Source organism: Chamaea fasciata, unplaced genomic scaffold (assembly GCF_029207755.1).
Source record: "Chamaea fasciata isolate MVZ Bird 193981 ecotype frontalis unplaced genomic scaffold, bChaFas1.0.hap1 SCAF_5, whole genome shotgun sequence".
In the NCBI taxonomy this organism is placed as follows: Eukaryota; Metazoa; Chordata; class Aves; order Passeriformes; family Sylviidae; genus Chamaea; species Chamaea fasciata.
The window spans coordinates 29,982,673-30,000,782 of record NW_027094090.1 but is presented as its reverse complement, the minus strand read 5'-3'; the positions used below and the strand labels follow the sequence as shown (position 1 = coordinate 30,000,782).

At 38.7% G+C, this 18,110-nt stretch overlaps 1 protein-coding gene across 1 annotated transcript in view; it reads left to right on the top strand.

Moving 5' to 3' along the window:
- NELL2 (neural EGFL like 2) overlaps window positions 1–18,110 on the top strand; it is a 137,504-nt gene that overhangs the window by 93,561 nt on the left and 25,833 nt on the right. Inside the window, exons 14-15 of the mRNA XM_066183128.1 lie at window positions 3,331–3,453; window positions 5,668–5,763. Of these exons, the coding sequence (XP_066039225.1) occupies window positions 3,331–3,453; window positions 5,668–5,763 (219 nt within the window). The remainder of the gene's footprint in view (window positions 1–3,330; window positions 3,454–5,667; window positions 5,764–18,110) is intronic.

Here is an 18,110-nt window from a genome sequence, read left to right as displayed (position 1 = left end):
AAGATTGCTCAACTCAGGCTCTGCAATTTTCACCTTTTTCTTTTAAGGTGACTTTCCAAGTGTTTTATTAAAAAAAGAAACCAAAGTGATAAGCATGAATTAATGAAGAATTATGAACAGAACACCATCCTTTTTATTATTAATAGGTATTTCTGTTTTAATAAAGCTGAACAATCTGTCTTGTTATCACTAGTGATAAACCTGTTTCTGGTGGTCTCTTTAAATTGATGTGGTATTAATAGTGTGCCAAGTGCTGAAAGGGTAGATGTAGTGACATAGTTTATTTAGGATATTTTCATATGTAGTTTAACTGTGTAATCAGTACATAAAAGAGCCACTCCTGAAGTTTAAGCTATCTGCTCTGTTAGGTGTCACAGTAGAAAGCAATATGAAGAAACACTGTGTTTAAATGGTTTTAAGTGTGTTATTGATCAAATGATGCAGAGAAACAAATTTAGATGGATTGTAAAAAACACTGATCCATTTTTCCTGCTTTTTTTTTTGTATTCCAATCATATAAAAATCTCCTTAAATTGAATCACAGATTTTCTCCTAACTCTGAAACATTTTCCTCCTAAAAATGACATGTAAACTTCAATCCAGGAATCATTTATCAGTCCATGAATTTTTCATGAGTCAGTAATATGTGATTTCAATAAAAATATACCTAAAGTTTGAGCAAATAATCACAGAAGAAATAGTGATGTCTGTTTCAATACAGTTTGTACAGAAACATCCTCCATGAACTTTCTTACAGGAGGATTAGAAACCCCAAAGCTTGCATAGAATAGGATACCAGGCATATTACTTTTGCATCCAAGTCTGGTTAGTTAGCAGATGGAAAATTAATTTTATTGATATTGTATGCTTTAAGAAAAAAATCTGTCTGGAAGGACTCAGTAGTTCTTCTTACCCCCAAAACAGTAAATGTTAGGAAGGCATACTCAAATGGGGCAGTCATATTTTTATGTGAAAGACATGCACCTGTGTAAATGCTCTGGTCCTGCAAACCTTAGTGGGTTTTCAGAGCAGCTTCAGCCACACACAAGAGCCCTTCCTCTTGCTTTGGCAGTCTTCAATCACCTGCTGCCCTCTAATATACTCTTTTCTCTCTTAAAGAGCTGCTGTACATGCCAGGGATGCTTCTGCATTCTTAAGGCACAAGATGGATGTGCTTCCTCTTTGAGCATGATACTTAATTTGTCAAATGTAGTTATTTAAGCTGAGTTTATCAGTGTGATGTATTGTTGTAGGGACCCTTCCTCCAAAGATACCAAGATAATGGCTTTGCAGGATATTTTGGCCTGCTGGATACATTTCACGCATTCCCATAGTTATTTTCTTCTTGTATATTATTTAAAAATTACAAAATAATTAGTAATTCATATTTAAATGAAAACATATTTAAACAATGCCATAATATTAGCATAAAATAAGAAAGCCAGGATACTGTTACAATATAGATTATACTTTTTTACCTAATTTGCATGACCATTACTTTATTTTTCTGTTATGCAGTGGTTTCACATAAATACTGTTTCAGCCAGCATAAGAGATTTTACTATGTTAGGAGGTCAGAGTCAAATATTGTTAAGGGGATTTTAGAGGGGCTGGATCATTTGGTGAACAATAACAATTTCAGTTATTCATGCTGAGAGTAAAGTAATTAAATCTCATGCTGGAGGGCAGAGGCCTGCAGCCTGTGCTCTGCTACATCCAGTGAGGGTTGAAGAGACACAAGTCCTTTTTTAGAAGAGGGATGTTAGGTTAATGTTATTAAAAACCAAACAAATAAACACTCAACAACAGCAAACCCACAAAAATAAAACTAAACTTGTGTAACATTTAAAATTTATCAGTTAGATTGAGGTGTTTACCTCTTTTAAACAACAGGTCTTTGCCATTACTAGAGGAAAATTTACCTCTGATAGATTGGATATGTGCCATTCTGCCAGTTTTATATTCCTACAGTTTACTGAAATAGGAATTTGAGCAATATTGGCATTAGCCAATATTGAAATAGCAAGCTGAACATTTCTATAGTGATTTGCAAATGTTAAGAAATTAATTTTCTTGACAACTCAGTAGGATATATGAAGTCATTATTTATAAAGAGAAAGATTTAGAGGAGTCTTCCCACTCAAAATGAGGGAAGAAAGAGCATCTGATTCCAGATTTAAGACTTGTGCTAAATAGCCAGAACTGGCCTAAGCTGCACTAATAAAATCCACTAAAACCTGGGAAGAATGATATCTGTGAAAACTTCACATGCAGGTTAGTCCATGTGTGCTGATTAAAATTAGATGTCTTTATGTTCCCCAAACAGTTGGTTTTCCTGAAATTTAAATTTCAGGCCTCTGAAATTATATGTGGGTAGATGAGTACTGTTGGTTTAACAAAAATGCAAGGAGTATTTTCAGAAGACGGAAGCATTTTATTTTGATGCCTACAGACTGAGATATTGCATTTTGAAAATAGTAAAGCTTTTCATGTTTCATTTTGAAATGACTCTTTAGGACATCTTATTTTGAGATTCCATTTACCCCTTCTTAAAAATCACAGACTAAAACATTAAAATGTTCTGTAACCTAAATGCTTAAGCAGTACTTTTTTTTTTCAGATTAAGTAGTGCACTGCAAATCAACATGAAGTCACATTCTCCAGGCTGTTAATTTATTCCCAAAAGGGCTATTTCCTAGTCACCAGACTGAGGAGTCTCATCCATCACACTCCGGTGCTAGGACATGCCATGCTAGAAGTCCCTTGAAAAGCAGGCAGACCTCTGTTTTCAGGTTATTTATTTAATCTAAATAAAGCTCTTTGTATGGGCTGAAGGGAAGGAAAACATGGGCTGCACTTTGAAGACCCGCCTTCTGCTAACCATGCCTTTTGCAGTTTGGAGTGTGCGTCTCACACCATAAGTCAGCTTTCTGAAGGAAACCCTAAGAATCCTGCATAAGATAAACCTGCATGAATAAGTTATACAGCAGAAGTAGCATATGGATTTTCAGTGTGCTAGCCAGCTCTTCAGCAAATGTTTATGAGAGTACTTGTAGCCCACGTAGAACGTGTAATGATGGTGACTCCCTGTTAATGAGAGTGGAATTATGCTGCAGTGCAGTTGTCACGTACTAGTATGTAATAAAAATAAATACCCCTGTCTGTCTCATGGTTATGTGTTCACATAGTAACCGTGAGACAGTAATATTTACCTATTGCCAGTAAATACTACTGTGTTTCTCTCTTGTTAATCTGAAACCCTATACAAAGCTCCTCTTTCGTTGTGGTTTTAAAGATTCAGGACCATCCCATTCTTGCTTCCCTTTTCAGAGCATGACGAATGTGTAACAAACCAGCACAACTGTGATGAAAATGCACTCTGTTTCAACACCGTGGGTGGGCACAACTGCGTCTGCAAGCCAGGCTACACGGGAAATGGAACCATCTGCAAAGGTAAGCTGCTGGAAACCTGGATGAGATGCTCTGTCAAGGTTGATGCAGTTCTGGTTGTTTGGCTTGAACAAGACAGACAAAATGCTAGGCTAGACACTTGGGTCCTTCACCTATATGATCTTCACAGGCATATATACACTGATTTTGCATTTGGCAGGGGTTTTTTTGCATTTTTTGTAGTAATTTGAAGATGATGCATACATAGATAGTAGGCTCTAAAATTTAAAGTAGTTATGTTTCATTTTTTGTGCCTTCAGTTTCTATATATGGTATACCATACAAGGAGGTCTACACTTACCAGGAAAGTTATGTCTGTGAAAACACTGTCAGATTTACATTGTCCATGGTCAATGACTTGCTATTTTATTTGGATGAACTAAAAATTGTTTGGTATGTCTTGTTATCATGAGAAAAGCAGTAGATATGGGCACACAAAACCTTCACTACAAGTGAGGTGGTGTCATGTTTTCTAACATTCTGATTTACTGCTAAACGTTAGAACCTAAATTGGTAGTCTTAAAAAGATGCTTTCCCAGAGGTACAATGCTGCTTTTATTTCTGTTACATTTCACATCAGAAGAAATTATACTTGGTAGTTAGGCTGAAATCCTTGGAAGTTCTCAAGCTCTGAGCACAGGATATAGAGAGTGCTTGAAAATAAAAGTTGTGTAGCTGTAGGGGAATGAGCTCAGACATGAGAAGTGGGACAGATGCAGCAATATCATACCCAGTGTTCCTTGAGGTTATGCCTTGGTGCTGCAGAATCTAAGGGTCCAGAGCTAACACTGGTAATGTCACATAGATGCCCTCTGCTCCTGTCTATTGCCAAATCTAAGCAACCCAGAATTTCTTTAATTGCTAAGTCTGATTAAGGTCTTAGCAATTAGTTATTCCATCACCTGATTTAAACAGTACATTTTTTCTATATATTCCAAAGACAAGCTCTTTGTCAAACATGCAGCTTGGTTCACTTCCACTCAAACACATCAGTAGAGGGAGATGTGTCAGCAAGGATGTCCTTCTGTGCTGGGCTCTCTGGGGAATTAGAAGAAAGTCTTTTCCTGATGAGGTTTAAACCCAAAGCATCTTCTTTCCGAAAAGCATAGGTCCCTCCTGTGCTGTGCTTGGTAATAGTCCCAATTTCTTCTGCTGAAGATGAGTCAGCTACTAAAAGATTTCCTTGGGTCAAAGAGAAGGTGCATAACCCTACAGCACTTTGTTCAGCTCTTCTGAATAAGAACTCTGACTGCAAATCTGGCCATGGTGCAGTCCTGTGCACCATACTCTCCTGGATCAGGGAGCTTTGATGTCAGTGACGATGGTCTCAACAGCAGAAGGCTGGTGTCTTAAAACTCAGACCTGGATAGCTCAAATCTGTGACAGTTTTCTCTCAGATGAACCATAAGACCTCATCAGTGGTACTGTTACACAGGGCAGCTGCAAACCAAAGCCTGGCACCTCTGACTGGTTACGAGTGCAGCGCTAGACCAGTGCCCTGAAGAAACTCTTTGTGTAAGTTATAACTTCCATCTGCCTACACCTTCGGTTTCTTCTGGCCAGAGAATGCAGATGCAAGCAGAGCAACTGACAGCTACTATGTTTTCAATCAGAGCTGGCTGCATTTTTGGGTCCGCAGAATGGCTCTTTAAAGCATGCATTCCTGGAGAATGCTACACCAAAATACGTAAGCACAGCATGCGAAAGAACAAATCCAAGGATTGACTTAGAGCTGTAAATGCTGAAAGTTTGGAAGTACTTCAGAATCCCTTGAGACAGAATTAATAGTTTTATTGTTTCTATTAAACTGCATAATAAAGGACTGAGGTGGCCAGACAGTTTAATATTCAGTTGTGCCTATTATGTTCAGGCCTTTATTTGGGCAGCAGAACAGACCAGCACTGCCCTAGGAAGGGTCTGTTCCAAGGGAAGGTGTCTTTCACTGCTTCCCAGTGCATGCGAAGGAGCACATATGGGAGCTGTTGTCTTCAGATGATCTACTCTAATCTCCTTCTGTGGCTTGTCAGCCCATCTGGCCAGTGAGGCAGGGGGGCCCTAAACCATCTCTTAGTGACCTCTATCCTTAGGAGAAGGCAGTCTCTGCGCTCCGTGCCGCACGGGCGGCATTCTGTGCCAGCCTGCCAGCAGACTGTGTCCACCTGCGGGGTTGCTGAGTCTCATTCTCTTACGCGTATATTGTGATTTTGCATTTTGCAGCATTTTGCAAAGACGGGTGTAGGAACGGAGGAGCCTGTATCGCTTCCAATGTGTGTGCCTGCCCACAAGGCTTCACTGGGCCCAGCTGTGAAACTGGTAAGATTGTAACTTAATTTACGATGAAGATAATCCAAGGAGGATGTTTGAAGTAATCCAAGAATAAAAGAGAATTTAAGTTTGTGCCCTGAAAGAGGAAGCTGACAGTAAAACGTTACTCACTTTTCTTATATGCTTCCCAAGAGAATATTTTACAGCAAGTCTAATTAGAAGCACATGGACTGCAAAAATTAGAACATGAATTAAGACATCTTGGGTTTTGATGTCTCATAATTAATAAGATTATTATGGACTTGCTTTTCACCTCAAATGGCCTTTGGTGTCTCATATAAATAACAGATAATCTGACATCTGGAAATAAATTCAAGTAACTGCTTGCTCCTGTGCTGTATATGTGTTCCTGGTTCAGTAACCCACCTTCATTTGCAACACTATTTGAAGACTTGTGATTAACCCAGCTTACTTTACTCAGTGTTAGGGCAGGTTTCAGTGTTCCTGCTGCTTTTACCTCCTTTCACAAGCATTCCTTTATCTTCCCCTGCTACCCCTGAGGATGGCAGTATCACAAGGCTTTGTTTCAGAACTTAATATTTTAAGTCTTGGATCTAATCAAATTATATTGCCCAGCAGAGTATGTAGAATGTTAATTCTTAGCATCTCAAGTGCCTGTAAATAATTTTTCAAAGTTCAAATGAATAGCTTCAGCACCTTTATTTATTGCTGCAGAATTTTTAAATGCATTCTAAGCATACTTGCCTCCAGGAGGTAAAGAGAGAAAGCTTGCTTAGATTAATTGGCTTCAGTATGCCTAATAAAAGGGCAGTCTGCCACCTATGATTGACTATTGTTGCTGTTCTATATTGCCTTCAATAAATCTTCCAAACAGTAGAAAGGAGGTCATTTGAGCAAGTATTGCTTTCATCTGACTTGTAAACATATCCAGTTTAATGAAAAACACAGACCAGTCTGAATTCTGTATTATCTGGTCAATTGAAGAGGTGAGAAACGTGGTTGTTTCCGTTCTTCTGTACTTGTGCAGATACTCCCACAGAGCACATGAGGGATGTTATGTGAAAAGCAGATGTTATGTGAAATATTGCTCATCTATTTCCAAAACAATGTTTAAAAGAACGAGTTTTAAAGTATTGCTCACTATTCACAGACTACAAATACCATAGTACAGGGTACCAAGGTCTCTCCATTGTAACACTGCTTGGAACAAATTGTATGCTAAGATAATGCTCAAGTATTAAAGCAGTAAATTTGTTTTAGTATTAGCTGTCTTATACGTTCCTTGAATCACTCTCCTGCTCTCAACTAAATATAACAGTATAGTTTCAAAGTGCATAATCATGTTTTGCAGCTTTATACTCCTATCTGAAGCGTGTAGACTAGAAGCACATTTGCTTTAGTCTCCTTTTATAGTCAATATTAATAGCCACTATCAAAGAGAGATCTTACTGGCTTTTCAGAATTGACTCTGGAAGTCCTATCTGTGCTCCCTTCTTTATCAGACAATCCAGGGACACTCAGTCACCAATTCAGTAAATTCAAGTACCTTAAGCTAACTTAAGTTAGATTAACTGCATTCAGCCTCAAATGTCCTTCAAAAGAATCTGAACTGCTGTCCTAACTTCCCATCCTTCCTGCCCTTCAGGAAACATATAGGGAGGCAGGCAGAGGCTTGGAGCACATCTTATGCTCTTCTGAATACCTGATCTCAATGTTTAACATCAGGTTAATATGGTGGTGACCTGTGACATAGCTAGTGATAATGTTGCTGTGATGTGGAGCCAATTTGCCAGCCCCAAACCAGTTTCATAGCTCAGTTTTCTGAGGAGAAGACCCTCTCTCCTGTTTAATTTCTGTTGAACATGTCATTTTTTTCCTACTGTAGAAATAAATAATGCTAGAGGTTAGCCACAGGAGCGCAGGTCTGGTTATCTCATGTGGACACTAATATGCAGAGTAGGATTGTCATCTACTTGTGAATGGCTTTGAAACATACAGTCTGAAATACAGTCAGAATGGCAAATGGAAGAGCTATCTGGTGGGTAAAGAGTAAAAGCTGATTTTTTCTGAGACTGCACTGTCAGAAAAATGGTGCTGTATACAGCCATAAAAGAAAACTGAAGCTTCAAACAGTAGAAATTCACTTGTAGTGAATGTCACAGAGTTTGCTGAAGGTACTTCTTGTTAGGCTTGAAATGTTTCAAGATGTTTGTACTGCAAATAATTTATGCTGGAAGCTTCCCTTTGAACACTCTCTGTATCTACAAAGGTGATGCAATCTTCTCTAGGCAGATATCTTCCATTGCAATCGCATACAGAGAAGAGGAGGAGGAGGGTGATTGATGTAAAGGTGCCAAATCTATTCTAAAATGGCACATCACTTATTTCTGTTTATGGTACACATATTTTAAAAACTGCTTATTGAAGAATCTTGGGATTTTTAAGTTAAAATATACAGTTATGTAGACATTGTCAGCAGCTACTGTACCTATGAATTAATTAGCAGGAGATTGAATCCACACCCCAGCAATAACCTAGAAAATGCAATCATCAGTTCTTACTGTTTCCTTCTGTAAAAGGTGGTTTAAGAGTTCTACTTAAATAATTCCTCAGAATTATAGAAAAGAAAGGATGAAGTTGGAAGGGACCTCCTGAGATCATCTTGTCTAATGCCCCTGCTCAGGGCAGGGTCAAATACAGCTGGCTTCTACAGCTGGCATACAGGACAGTGTCCTGTTGGATTTGGAGTGTTTTCAGGGTTGCAGACTCCACAAGTTCTCTGGGCAACCGATTTCCAGTTTTCAATTGCCCTCAGAGTACAAAAAAATTCTTTTTCATTATGTTCACATGAAATTTGCCATGCCCCTAGTCCCTTTTCTGGGCATGACTGAGAGTTCCTAGCTTCCTTCAACACTGTTAGGTATTTATACACGTTGGTAAGTTTTCCCTCAGCCTTTTCATTTCCAGGCTGAACATCTTAGCTCTATTAGCCTCTCCTGGTATGACAGATGCTCTGCTCCATTAATTATCTTCACAGCACTGCACTGGGTTTGCTCCATGTCTCTCCTGTACTAGGGAATATAGTGCAAGATCCAGTACTCCAGAGAGGATCCTAGCAGCATGAAATAGCAGGGCACGATCATGTCCCGTGACCTGCTGGTAATACTCTTCCTAATGCAACTCTGGAGGCTGTTGGCCACCTTTGCTACAAGTGCACAATGCTGCCTCATGTTCAGCTCATGTCCACCAGCACCTCCAGGTTGTTTTCTCTCAAGTAGCTTTTCCACTGCCCTACTGGTGCCTGAGGTTGTTTCTTAATAGTTGTAGGACTTTGTATTTCCCTCTGAACTTGAAGATATTCCCAGTGGCCAGTTTCTCCAGCCTGTTAAGGTCTCTCTGAATGTCAGTAAAGCTATCTGGTGTAGCAATGTCTCCTCCAAATTTCTTATCATCTGAGGGTGCTCTCTGCCTCATTGTCAGATGTTAAGCAGTCCTGGCCCAGTACCTGGTGTTCACCTGGGTGTGTGTTGATAAGTGACTAGTCTCCAAATGGTTGTTGTACAGCTGATCAGAGCTCTCTGACACTGGACACTCAGCAGGTTTTCAGTCTATTTCACCGTCCATTTATTGAGCCTGCACCTTTTAGCTTGTCTCAGTGTGTTATGTGAGTATCAAAATCCTTACTAAGATAACCAACGTGTATTGCTCTTCTCCCATTTACCAAACCTAGTCATCTTACTAGTCTATCAGGTGGGTCAGGCATGATTTCCTCTTCTTAAATCAGTGTTGGCTGTTCCAAGTTACTTTCTTGTCCTCGATCTGTTTAGAAGATACCATCATCTTCCCAGGGGTGGAGGTGAGGCTGACTAATCTGTACTTCCCTGGATCCTTGCCTTTTTCAAAGATAGCAAGGAAATTTGCTTACTTCCATTTCTGAGGAGCTTCTTTCAGTCACCATGACCTTTCAAAGACAGTTGAGGTTGGCCTTAGGTGTGACATGATCCAGCTTCGTTAGCACTCCTGAGTTTATTTAGATATTGATCCTTCTCCACCATGGGTAGATTTTTTTAGCTTCAGACAGAATTTTCCACTGGTCTTGGTGACCTGGGACATCTGAAGGCAATCTTTCCTTTAAAGACCAAAGTGAAGAAGGCACTGAGCACCTCACTGTTTAGAATTTCCTTTCCATAATCTATCCTTGCGTACTCAATCAGTATCTTTACTTCTCCCAAAGCCTGAGAGGAATGATGCTGCCCATGCTTAGGTCCTGCCTGTGCAGCCTAAACTCAGTGCAGCTTTTGCAAAGAGAAATGAAATCCTGTGTAAATGAGAATGGTTTCATAAAATTTTTTGCTTCCAAAATGGTGTTTACTGGGGTGTCAGTAGGATTCTCATTTCTGATGGAAAGATAAGAAGGAGAATTAACTGTTACTGCTCGTCGGCTATTTGACTGTGCCATATCCACTGTGGACTGTCTTGCAGTTGAAAGAGCAGAGAGCTGTTACAACACCTTTGAATGATCTTTGGGAGCCTTTTAGATTAATCATGACCTGTGCCATGTGGAAATGGACCAGTGGAATGAGGCAGCAGATGGAAGAATCATATGCAGATATATCATCCTATACCACCTTTTTAAAAAATTGGTATTAAGCCATAAAGTCATCAAGTCACAAAAATGAGTGGGAGAATTTCTATGTCTCCTCCCAGAGGATACAGATTAAGACATTATTAATGTTGGGGCTGCATTCATTGGCTTAGGGAGGTGGGGTTTATATATTAAAAAAATTTTAAGTCTTAAAAGGCACACCAGCTGTTTATCAAGTAGAGCAGCTTTGTGCAGTGTAGAGATGAGACTACCATGCAAATCTAAAAGTGTTTGTGCCTGGTAAACTTTTTCAAAATACCAGACTTAATACTGTCTTCTTTAACTGCAAAATTATTAATTTTTCAATTGTCATTTTTGAGTGCTGTCTTAAATTGTATTTGAAGTGTATTATATTTGAGAACTCAAAACAGGATTACTTTGTTAGATTAGCTTGATGATAGCAGCTCTCCTTTAATTTGGTGACAAAACTTTAATAGTGGATTTGTTCTCTCACTATATATGCATATATGCTAGTGTATGCATACAAGATTTCTGCATTTTTGTTGCTTGTCAGCTTCCTTTTTAAGTCTCCATACTTGTTTTGTGCTTTGAGTATTCTTATGGACAGCTTTTAATTATGCATGAGATCAAAAAGCAGAGTTTTGCTACTAGTAGTGTTTTGATGTAGTTTTTGTTAACAGGTGGCTGCAAGTTTTTGGAATATTTTCTGCTATTTGAATTTCCTGCTAATGAATTTTCCTTGGTTATTGTGGGAATCATGTCCACCTGTTACTAAACAATCCATGTTCAAGCTGCTAAAAATAAACTGGCAGACAAAGCTGTTATGTGTTAAAGCAACAATTGAGAAAAACTTCAGCTTACAGATTCTATATTAAATCAGCCATATTTTTTATTACTATTTTGACTTAATTAAAGGTGTAACTGAATTTATGGAAAAAAATGGTGAGTGATGGATGTGGGTGAGATGACACTCAGGTAAGAGCCTGAACTCTTATCAGAAATATCAGAAATATCTAAAGTCAAGGAAAAGATATTATTTGGATCTCTGCATTTTTTTTCCTTTTTCTTTTCCATGCATAGAAACTTCCCCCTCAAGGGTTGTTGCTAAAACACATTCTTGCAACATTTGTAGTTCAAAATACTGAAATATGACTCAGAGAGGTGATTTTGATGAATAATTGTTATAGATCAGATCTTGTCAGTTTTGTGCTACGTTCTATATAAGCTAAATGATTAATATGCATGACTATTACTCTTCTCAGCAAATCCAAATGAATTCGTTCATGTGCACTGATCCTAATAATAACTGACCTCAGGTTATTAAAGGCGATTATTATTCCTATTTCAAAGAATGCTTGTTAAAATCTTCTAATTATGATTTCCCATTTATTAGGAAAAATATTTTATTGGTATTGGAAAAGAATACTTTGTCAAAGTAACCAGAGAGCTTGTTAACTTGGCTGAGTTTGCAAAAATGAAGTGGTTTAATACTTTTGGCATGACAAGAGAACTGCTTCCATTTAAGGTCTTGATCCCTTGGGTTCAGTTAAAACAACCACAGTCATCTTGTGGCCAGGTAGGCTCTGAAGGTAAAGCTGTGACACAAATGGTATTTGAAGCCTATGGAGTTTGAACCAAGGCTTTAAGAACCAACATTACCAAAATTGGCAGAATTCTTAAGAAGTTTTGGCTACAGTATCGGTAAGCTGTGAGAGTATCACAGTCAAAACTTTCTGAGCAACTCGGGTATCTGCCAGTTGCTCATTTTTAAATCACCGGTAGCAGATTGGGATTTATAACAATAGTACCAGAAGGCTCAAATTCGTGATGTAAGTATGCAAGGTCCTGCACAAAGCCAGAGTAAGAGGTGTGCCCTTCATAGTCAAGCAGGGGAAGCCAGTCATGTCCTGGGGTAGATGAGTATAACAACAAACTCTCTGAGCAGAAAGCATATTAGGATTAATATTTTCATTCTCTGAAATCCTCAAGGGATTACTGGGGGGTTTAGTGAATGAACAAACAAAAGAAGGGAGTAAGAGAAGTGGAATAAACATAAAGGCAGCACAGGCATGAACTGCCCAGAGCAAGAGATGTAGGAAGAAGGGACACCTCCCCTATTTCATTTGTTTTCATAGTCCACTTATTTGGAATTTGATGTCTTGAGTATTTGGGCTCCTGGTTTTGAGCTCCTAAGTTTGAAACTTAGAAGTTAGAGGATGCTTTTATTGGGGAATGTTTTATTTACATTAAGGATCTGACTTCAATTCATGGAAATAAGAGAAAGTTGAACTACTCTATAGAGTCTAGAAAAAACTTCTGCAAAAAATTAGTTCTCAAGCATGATTTGTCGCATAAAGCATTTTAAAAGATGCCAGTGTGCCAGAGGAATTAATTATGTTCTGAAAGTCAGGCCTTTGGAGTCACTGAAGTCTGGCAATTCAACAACAGTAATTTTCAAAGTTTGTGGGCTATTATAAAGTTTTCCTTTGGTGCAGGCAAAAAAAAAAAAAAAAAAACCCTTAAAAAATTGTCCAAAGAAGACCGAGCCCAAAGAAGCTTAATTGTGCCTTGCAAGTAGTTGAGATTCAGCTTGGATGCTGAGCGGCATGCTGCTATTGTCCTGCAGCAACATTGAAGCTTTGGTGTCAGGTCCATGTAACCCAGGGCTGTGGCTGTGGGAAGAGATGAGTAAGGAGAGATTCTGGAATTACATGTCCAGCTCATTGCTGGCCTTTGTTGCCATAGCCTTGGGGAATCACTGCCATTTTTCTTCTTTGAGTACTTCCAAGTGCTCTCCATTTCCTTGGCATGTCTCCTAGTTTCCTGCCCTGCTGAAAATTGGATATGTGACATATTGGGTTCAGAGGTTTCACCTTTCCAGCTGTAGCTTAAATGTAGATGAAAACACAGAGTTCTCAGTGTCCTGTTTAAACAGGCTTAACTTAAACTTTAACAGTAAATATCTAACTGTGCTTTTTATCCTTGGGAGCTGAATCTCTGAAATGAAATCACTTCTGAACTACGCCTGCATTTAATATCTTCTATGGTTTCTATTTCAGCAGAAAGAGACAGGACCCAGCTGCTAAAAATAATGTAATGGTTTTGCTGAGGATGTTGGAATATGTTTTATAACGAATCTTTGCTACATAAAGTCACTACTCAGCTTGCAGAGGCTGAGTAATGAGTAGTCTGCATTACAGCCTTGCCCTTCTCAAAGATGGCTCTGTTGCACATCAACTACTTATTTCAGAAGCTAGAACGGTGTTTGAGCTAGCCGTGGTTTATTGAGGTAATGCATGACTAGTGTGTTTAGTGTTACCCACAGGAAAAGCAGATGGTAGAATCATGAGCAAACTTATGGGAAGAATCCAATAACATCAACTTCTATGTCTTCTTTAAGCATAGTTACTAGTTCTAACTTAGACTAATATGTCACTATAATAAATTTCCTGTAAGCTGATACAGAACCTTAACAATGAATTTTGAATATATAATTTGTGTTCTGCCATCCTATTGTTGAACTACAGTTATGCAATGTGAAACAAGTATCCTCAGGTAGAATTTTTTTTGGTGACTTGAGGAGAGGTTAGCAGGATAGGACTACATGAGGTGTTTCCTTAGAAAGCCATACCAATGTATCAACCATCTGATTGATAACGTTACTGCTTTCCTTGTGTTTCCAAAACCTTTTAATGCTTTCAAAAAATAAAGTGACTTTTGAAATTTAAGCAAGAGCTTTTAAGGAGTAGGCTAAAATCAACACAGTAATTTGCACAGTCAGTTTACTATAATTTTTATGTTGCCCAGTGTGAAAACTATTAAATTTTACCTTCCGAGCTACTGTATATAGTAGCTGCTTAGGCACTGCATGTGCATGAGATCAGTATCTCAAATACTGAACTGTGCTCCCATGAACCATCTAATCCAGTACCTTGGTGGTGTCACCCAGTCCTTTCAGAACTTTGAAAATTTTTATTTATTTATTTATTTATTTATTTATTTATTTATTTATTTTTCTTTTTTCTTTTTTAAACTAGCCTCAGTTTCAAAGCAATAGTTTCTCAAGACAGTAATTCTAGGAATTTGGACTTCTGCACTGCTTACATGCTTCTGGTTAACGTAGTTTTCTGATGTACTGCTTAGGGCACAATATCTGTATCTGTTCCTGGCTGGAGGTAAATAGGGAGAAATAGCCTCACTCACAGAGCGTGACTGTTCCAGGCGGACCAGCCTAATTTGTACTGTCAGATCTGATATTCCTAGAAATTTTCTGAAAAATCTGATTTGGCTGCTCTAGAGCAGAGAGTGCTTTTCCTGTATTTTTGTTCCTGTACTCCTCTTGATAAGCCTTAAATAAATCATGAGGTTAAGAGCCATCATCTTTCCAACTTCTCTTCTTTTGATAAGCTATACAGTAGTTAACTGTGCTGTAACTTTTTCCTCTTCTTAAATACACTGTCCCAGCTTGGGCTTGACCAGTGGCAGGTCCATCTTGGAGACAGCTGGCATTGGCTCTGTTGGACATGGGGGAAGCTTCTGGCATCTTTTCACAGCAGCCACTGCTGTAGCCACCTGGCCTTACAAAACCTGGCCATTCAAACCCAACAAAGCATCTGTGTTCCCTTTGTCTTGCCTGAACATTCTCCATTCATTAGAATGAAGGGCATAAAGTGGTTAAAGTTTATCCTCCAGCTCGAAAGAATTTGGAAGATCCTTTACAGAGAGTGCCAGAAATCACAGCACAGATTTTCTGCTGAAACGCTTCTCCATGAGGTTTTTTCCTCAAAAAAACCCTAATACATTTGAAGGCTTCTAGTTAGAAACCTGTGTCTGTGATGTTTATAGTCCAAGTTTAGATTCAGAAAGGACTGTTTCTGGAAAGAGAAGCAGTACTGCATGTTACTCAATACTGATAAAAATCTAGCAAATAATTAATTATTTTCATTTCAATTTATATTATAATTAATAATTATAATTATTATAATTAATAATTTCAGCCAACTTCAGCTAACTATGTTCCAGTAAAAGCCAAATCTTTATATTTACTGTTAAGAGGAAGTTCAAAACAGAAAAAGAAAACATGAAAAGAAAACATTGGCAATCTCAGAAACTGTGTTCAGCTAACACCTGGAGAATATGCCTTTCCTGCGAGGAATGCTCTATGTTAACAATGTTCCACGTGTTAATTGAGGCTACAGAAAAATCGATGTGCAACTCCCAATGAAGGCGTTGCAAACTTTAAATAAATGGTATAGATAAGCTGTTCCTGAGATTCTGAAACTCACCATGTTTGTGTACAAAACAACTTCCTGCTCTTCCCTTTCTCCAAATATTTTCCTTGAAAGTGTATAATAATATTAAGTTAATGACTGGTGCTGCTGCTTTATCAAATTAGTATTTCGAGTATCCATAAAAATCAAACATCCTTAGAGGGCAGCAGAACTGTTCAGAAGCTATTATACTTCTACAAAAAACACTTGTGGTCTATATTGTGAGATCTGTCTGAAACAAATAGTGCAAGACTTCAATCACAGTATCACAAAACCAGAATGGTTTAGATTAGAAGGGACCTTTAAGACCATCTAGTTCCAGCCCCCCCTGCCATTGGCAGGGATGCTTTTCCCTATACCAGGTTGCTCAGAGCTCTGTCCAACCTGACCTTGAACACCTCCAGGAATCCACAACTTCTCTGGGTAACCTCTTCTAGAACCTCACCACCCTCGTTGTAAATAACTTCTTCCTAACATCTGATTTAGACCTACTCTCAGTTTTCAAGCTATTCCCCTTTGTCCTGTCACTACATGACCTTTGCAAATACTCTTGTCCAATCCCTCCAGGTACTGGAAGGCCACAATTAGGTTACCCTGAAGTCTTCTCTTTTCCTGGCTGAACAATTCCAATTCTGTCAGCCTTTCCTCATAGGAGAAGTGCTTCATCCCTCTAATAATCTTGTTGGATCTCCTCTGGACTCACCTCAGCAGGTCCATGTCCTCCCTGTGGTGGGGACCCCAGAGCTGAATACAGCACTGCAGGTGAGGTCTCTCCAGAGTGGAGTAGAGGGGCAGAGTAGGGGCAGAATCACCTCCCTTGACTGTCTAATCATGTGTCTTTTGATTCAGCCCAGGATGTGTTTGGCTTTCTGGGCCATGTCCAGCCTCTCCTCCACCAGCACCCCCGAGTCCTTCTCAGCAGGGCCGCTCTCCATCTGCTCATCCCCAGCCTGTGTTGGTACCAGGGTTTTTCCTGATCCAGGTGCAGCACCTTGCACTTGGCCTTGTTCAACCTCATGAGATTCCCATGGGCCCAATGCTCAAGCCAGTCCAGGTCCCTCTGGATGGCATCCTGTGCTTCAGATGTGTCAACTGCACCACTCAGCTCAGTGTCATCTGCAAATGTGCTGAGGGTGCACTCAATCCCTTCATCCCCGTCATTAATAAAGGCATTAAATAACATCAACCCCAATACGGACAATTACTATCAGTGATTGAAGTCCTTGTGATTTCTGTGATGTATCTGTGCCACCAAATAAAGCAGGTGGAAGAGAAAGGGCAAGGGGTAGATGGTAGAAGCACTTTCTCCCCATTTTACAGGTTTGGAATCAAGCCACTCAAAGAAAATTGAGTAGGTGACAAAGTTTGCATAAGAAGAGAGTAGCAGAAGTCCAGGTAAGATGTAGGTAATCTCATTTCTTCTCCCCTTGCCCATCTGCTAAATATGTCAATAGCTGAGAGAAAACATGGTGGAGTTTATAGCATATTGTCTATCAGTGGAAAATACAGTGAATTTGTAAAACCTGAAAATCCCTTTGACCTTCAAGGAGGACATATTCAAAAATTACTATCTCATTATATAGAAAAAAAAAGGTTTAAAACTTGTCTTTGAGAGTAAAAAAATTAGATCTGCAGCAAGCAAAGAGGAAAGCCAGGGTTCTACAGATCAGATACTTTTACTTGGCTGCAATGTTTGAAAGAGAGGTCATTCTCCCTGTTCTCACCTGATTTTTTCTCAGATGAAAAATAAGCTCAAAAATAGCAGTGGGACAAGGACTGGTGACTTTAGAAACTTGGAAAGTTTAATTGCTTTACTTTGCTTTAAATTTTTGTTTATAATTATTTACAAAGAAAATCTTTGACAGAATTTAAACAAAAAATGCCCATATTAAATTTAATGTGCATTCTGGATTTAGGTATGAACCCTACTTGCTTCATTTATAGCTAAAGATGCCTTGCTGCTTCATCCTTCTGTGTCTTTTTTTCCATTTTCCTCGTCTGACATAGTTTCTTGGGTGCATATAATTTCTTTCCTCCCTCAATGTCATCAGTTTTAAATCACAAAAGATTTTTTCTTTGCTGAAGAGTCACATACTGGTAGTTAATCTTTTTCTCTTTATATCTTTCTTTAGCTTGTTGCAAAACTACAATGCTATATGTAACACCTTAAGAAAAAGAAAGGGAGAAAGAAACCAGGGAAGAAAGAATACTACAAAAGAACTCTAAGGAGACAGGATTTTCTTGTTATTTGTAAAAACATCAAAATGCATCCACTACTTAGATATTATTTGCTATGGGGAAAAAAGTCCTTTATTAAACATGAAATCTAAAGTTTCAGCTACATTCTTAAAATACAGTGGGTTATAAATAGAATGTGAATAGTGCAGCTGGGCAGCATTGTAATAGAATTTTCTTCTGTTATATAAGGGAGAGAGGGATGACCTTCATCACTCACTGTAAGCTCTCTCATGAATTATGAGTCATTCAACTATTAGTGG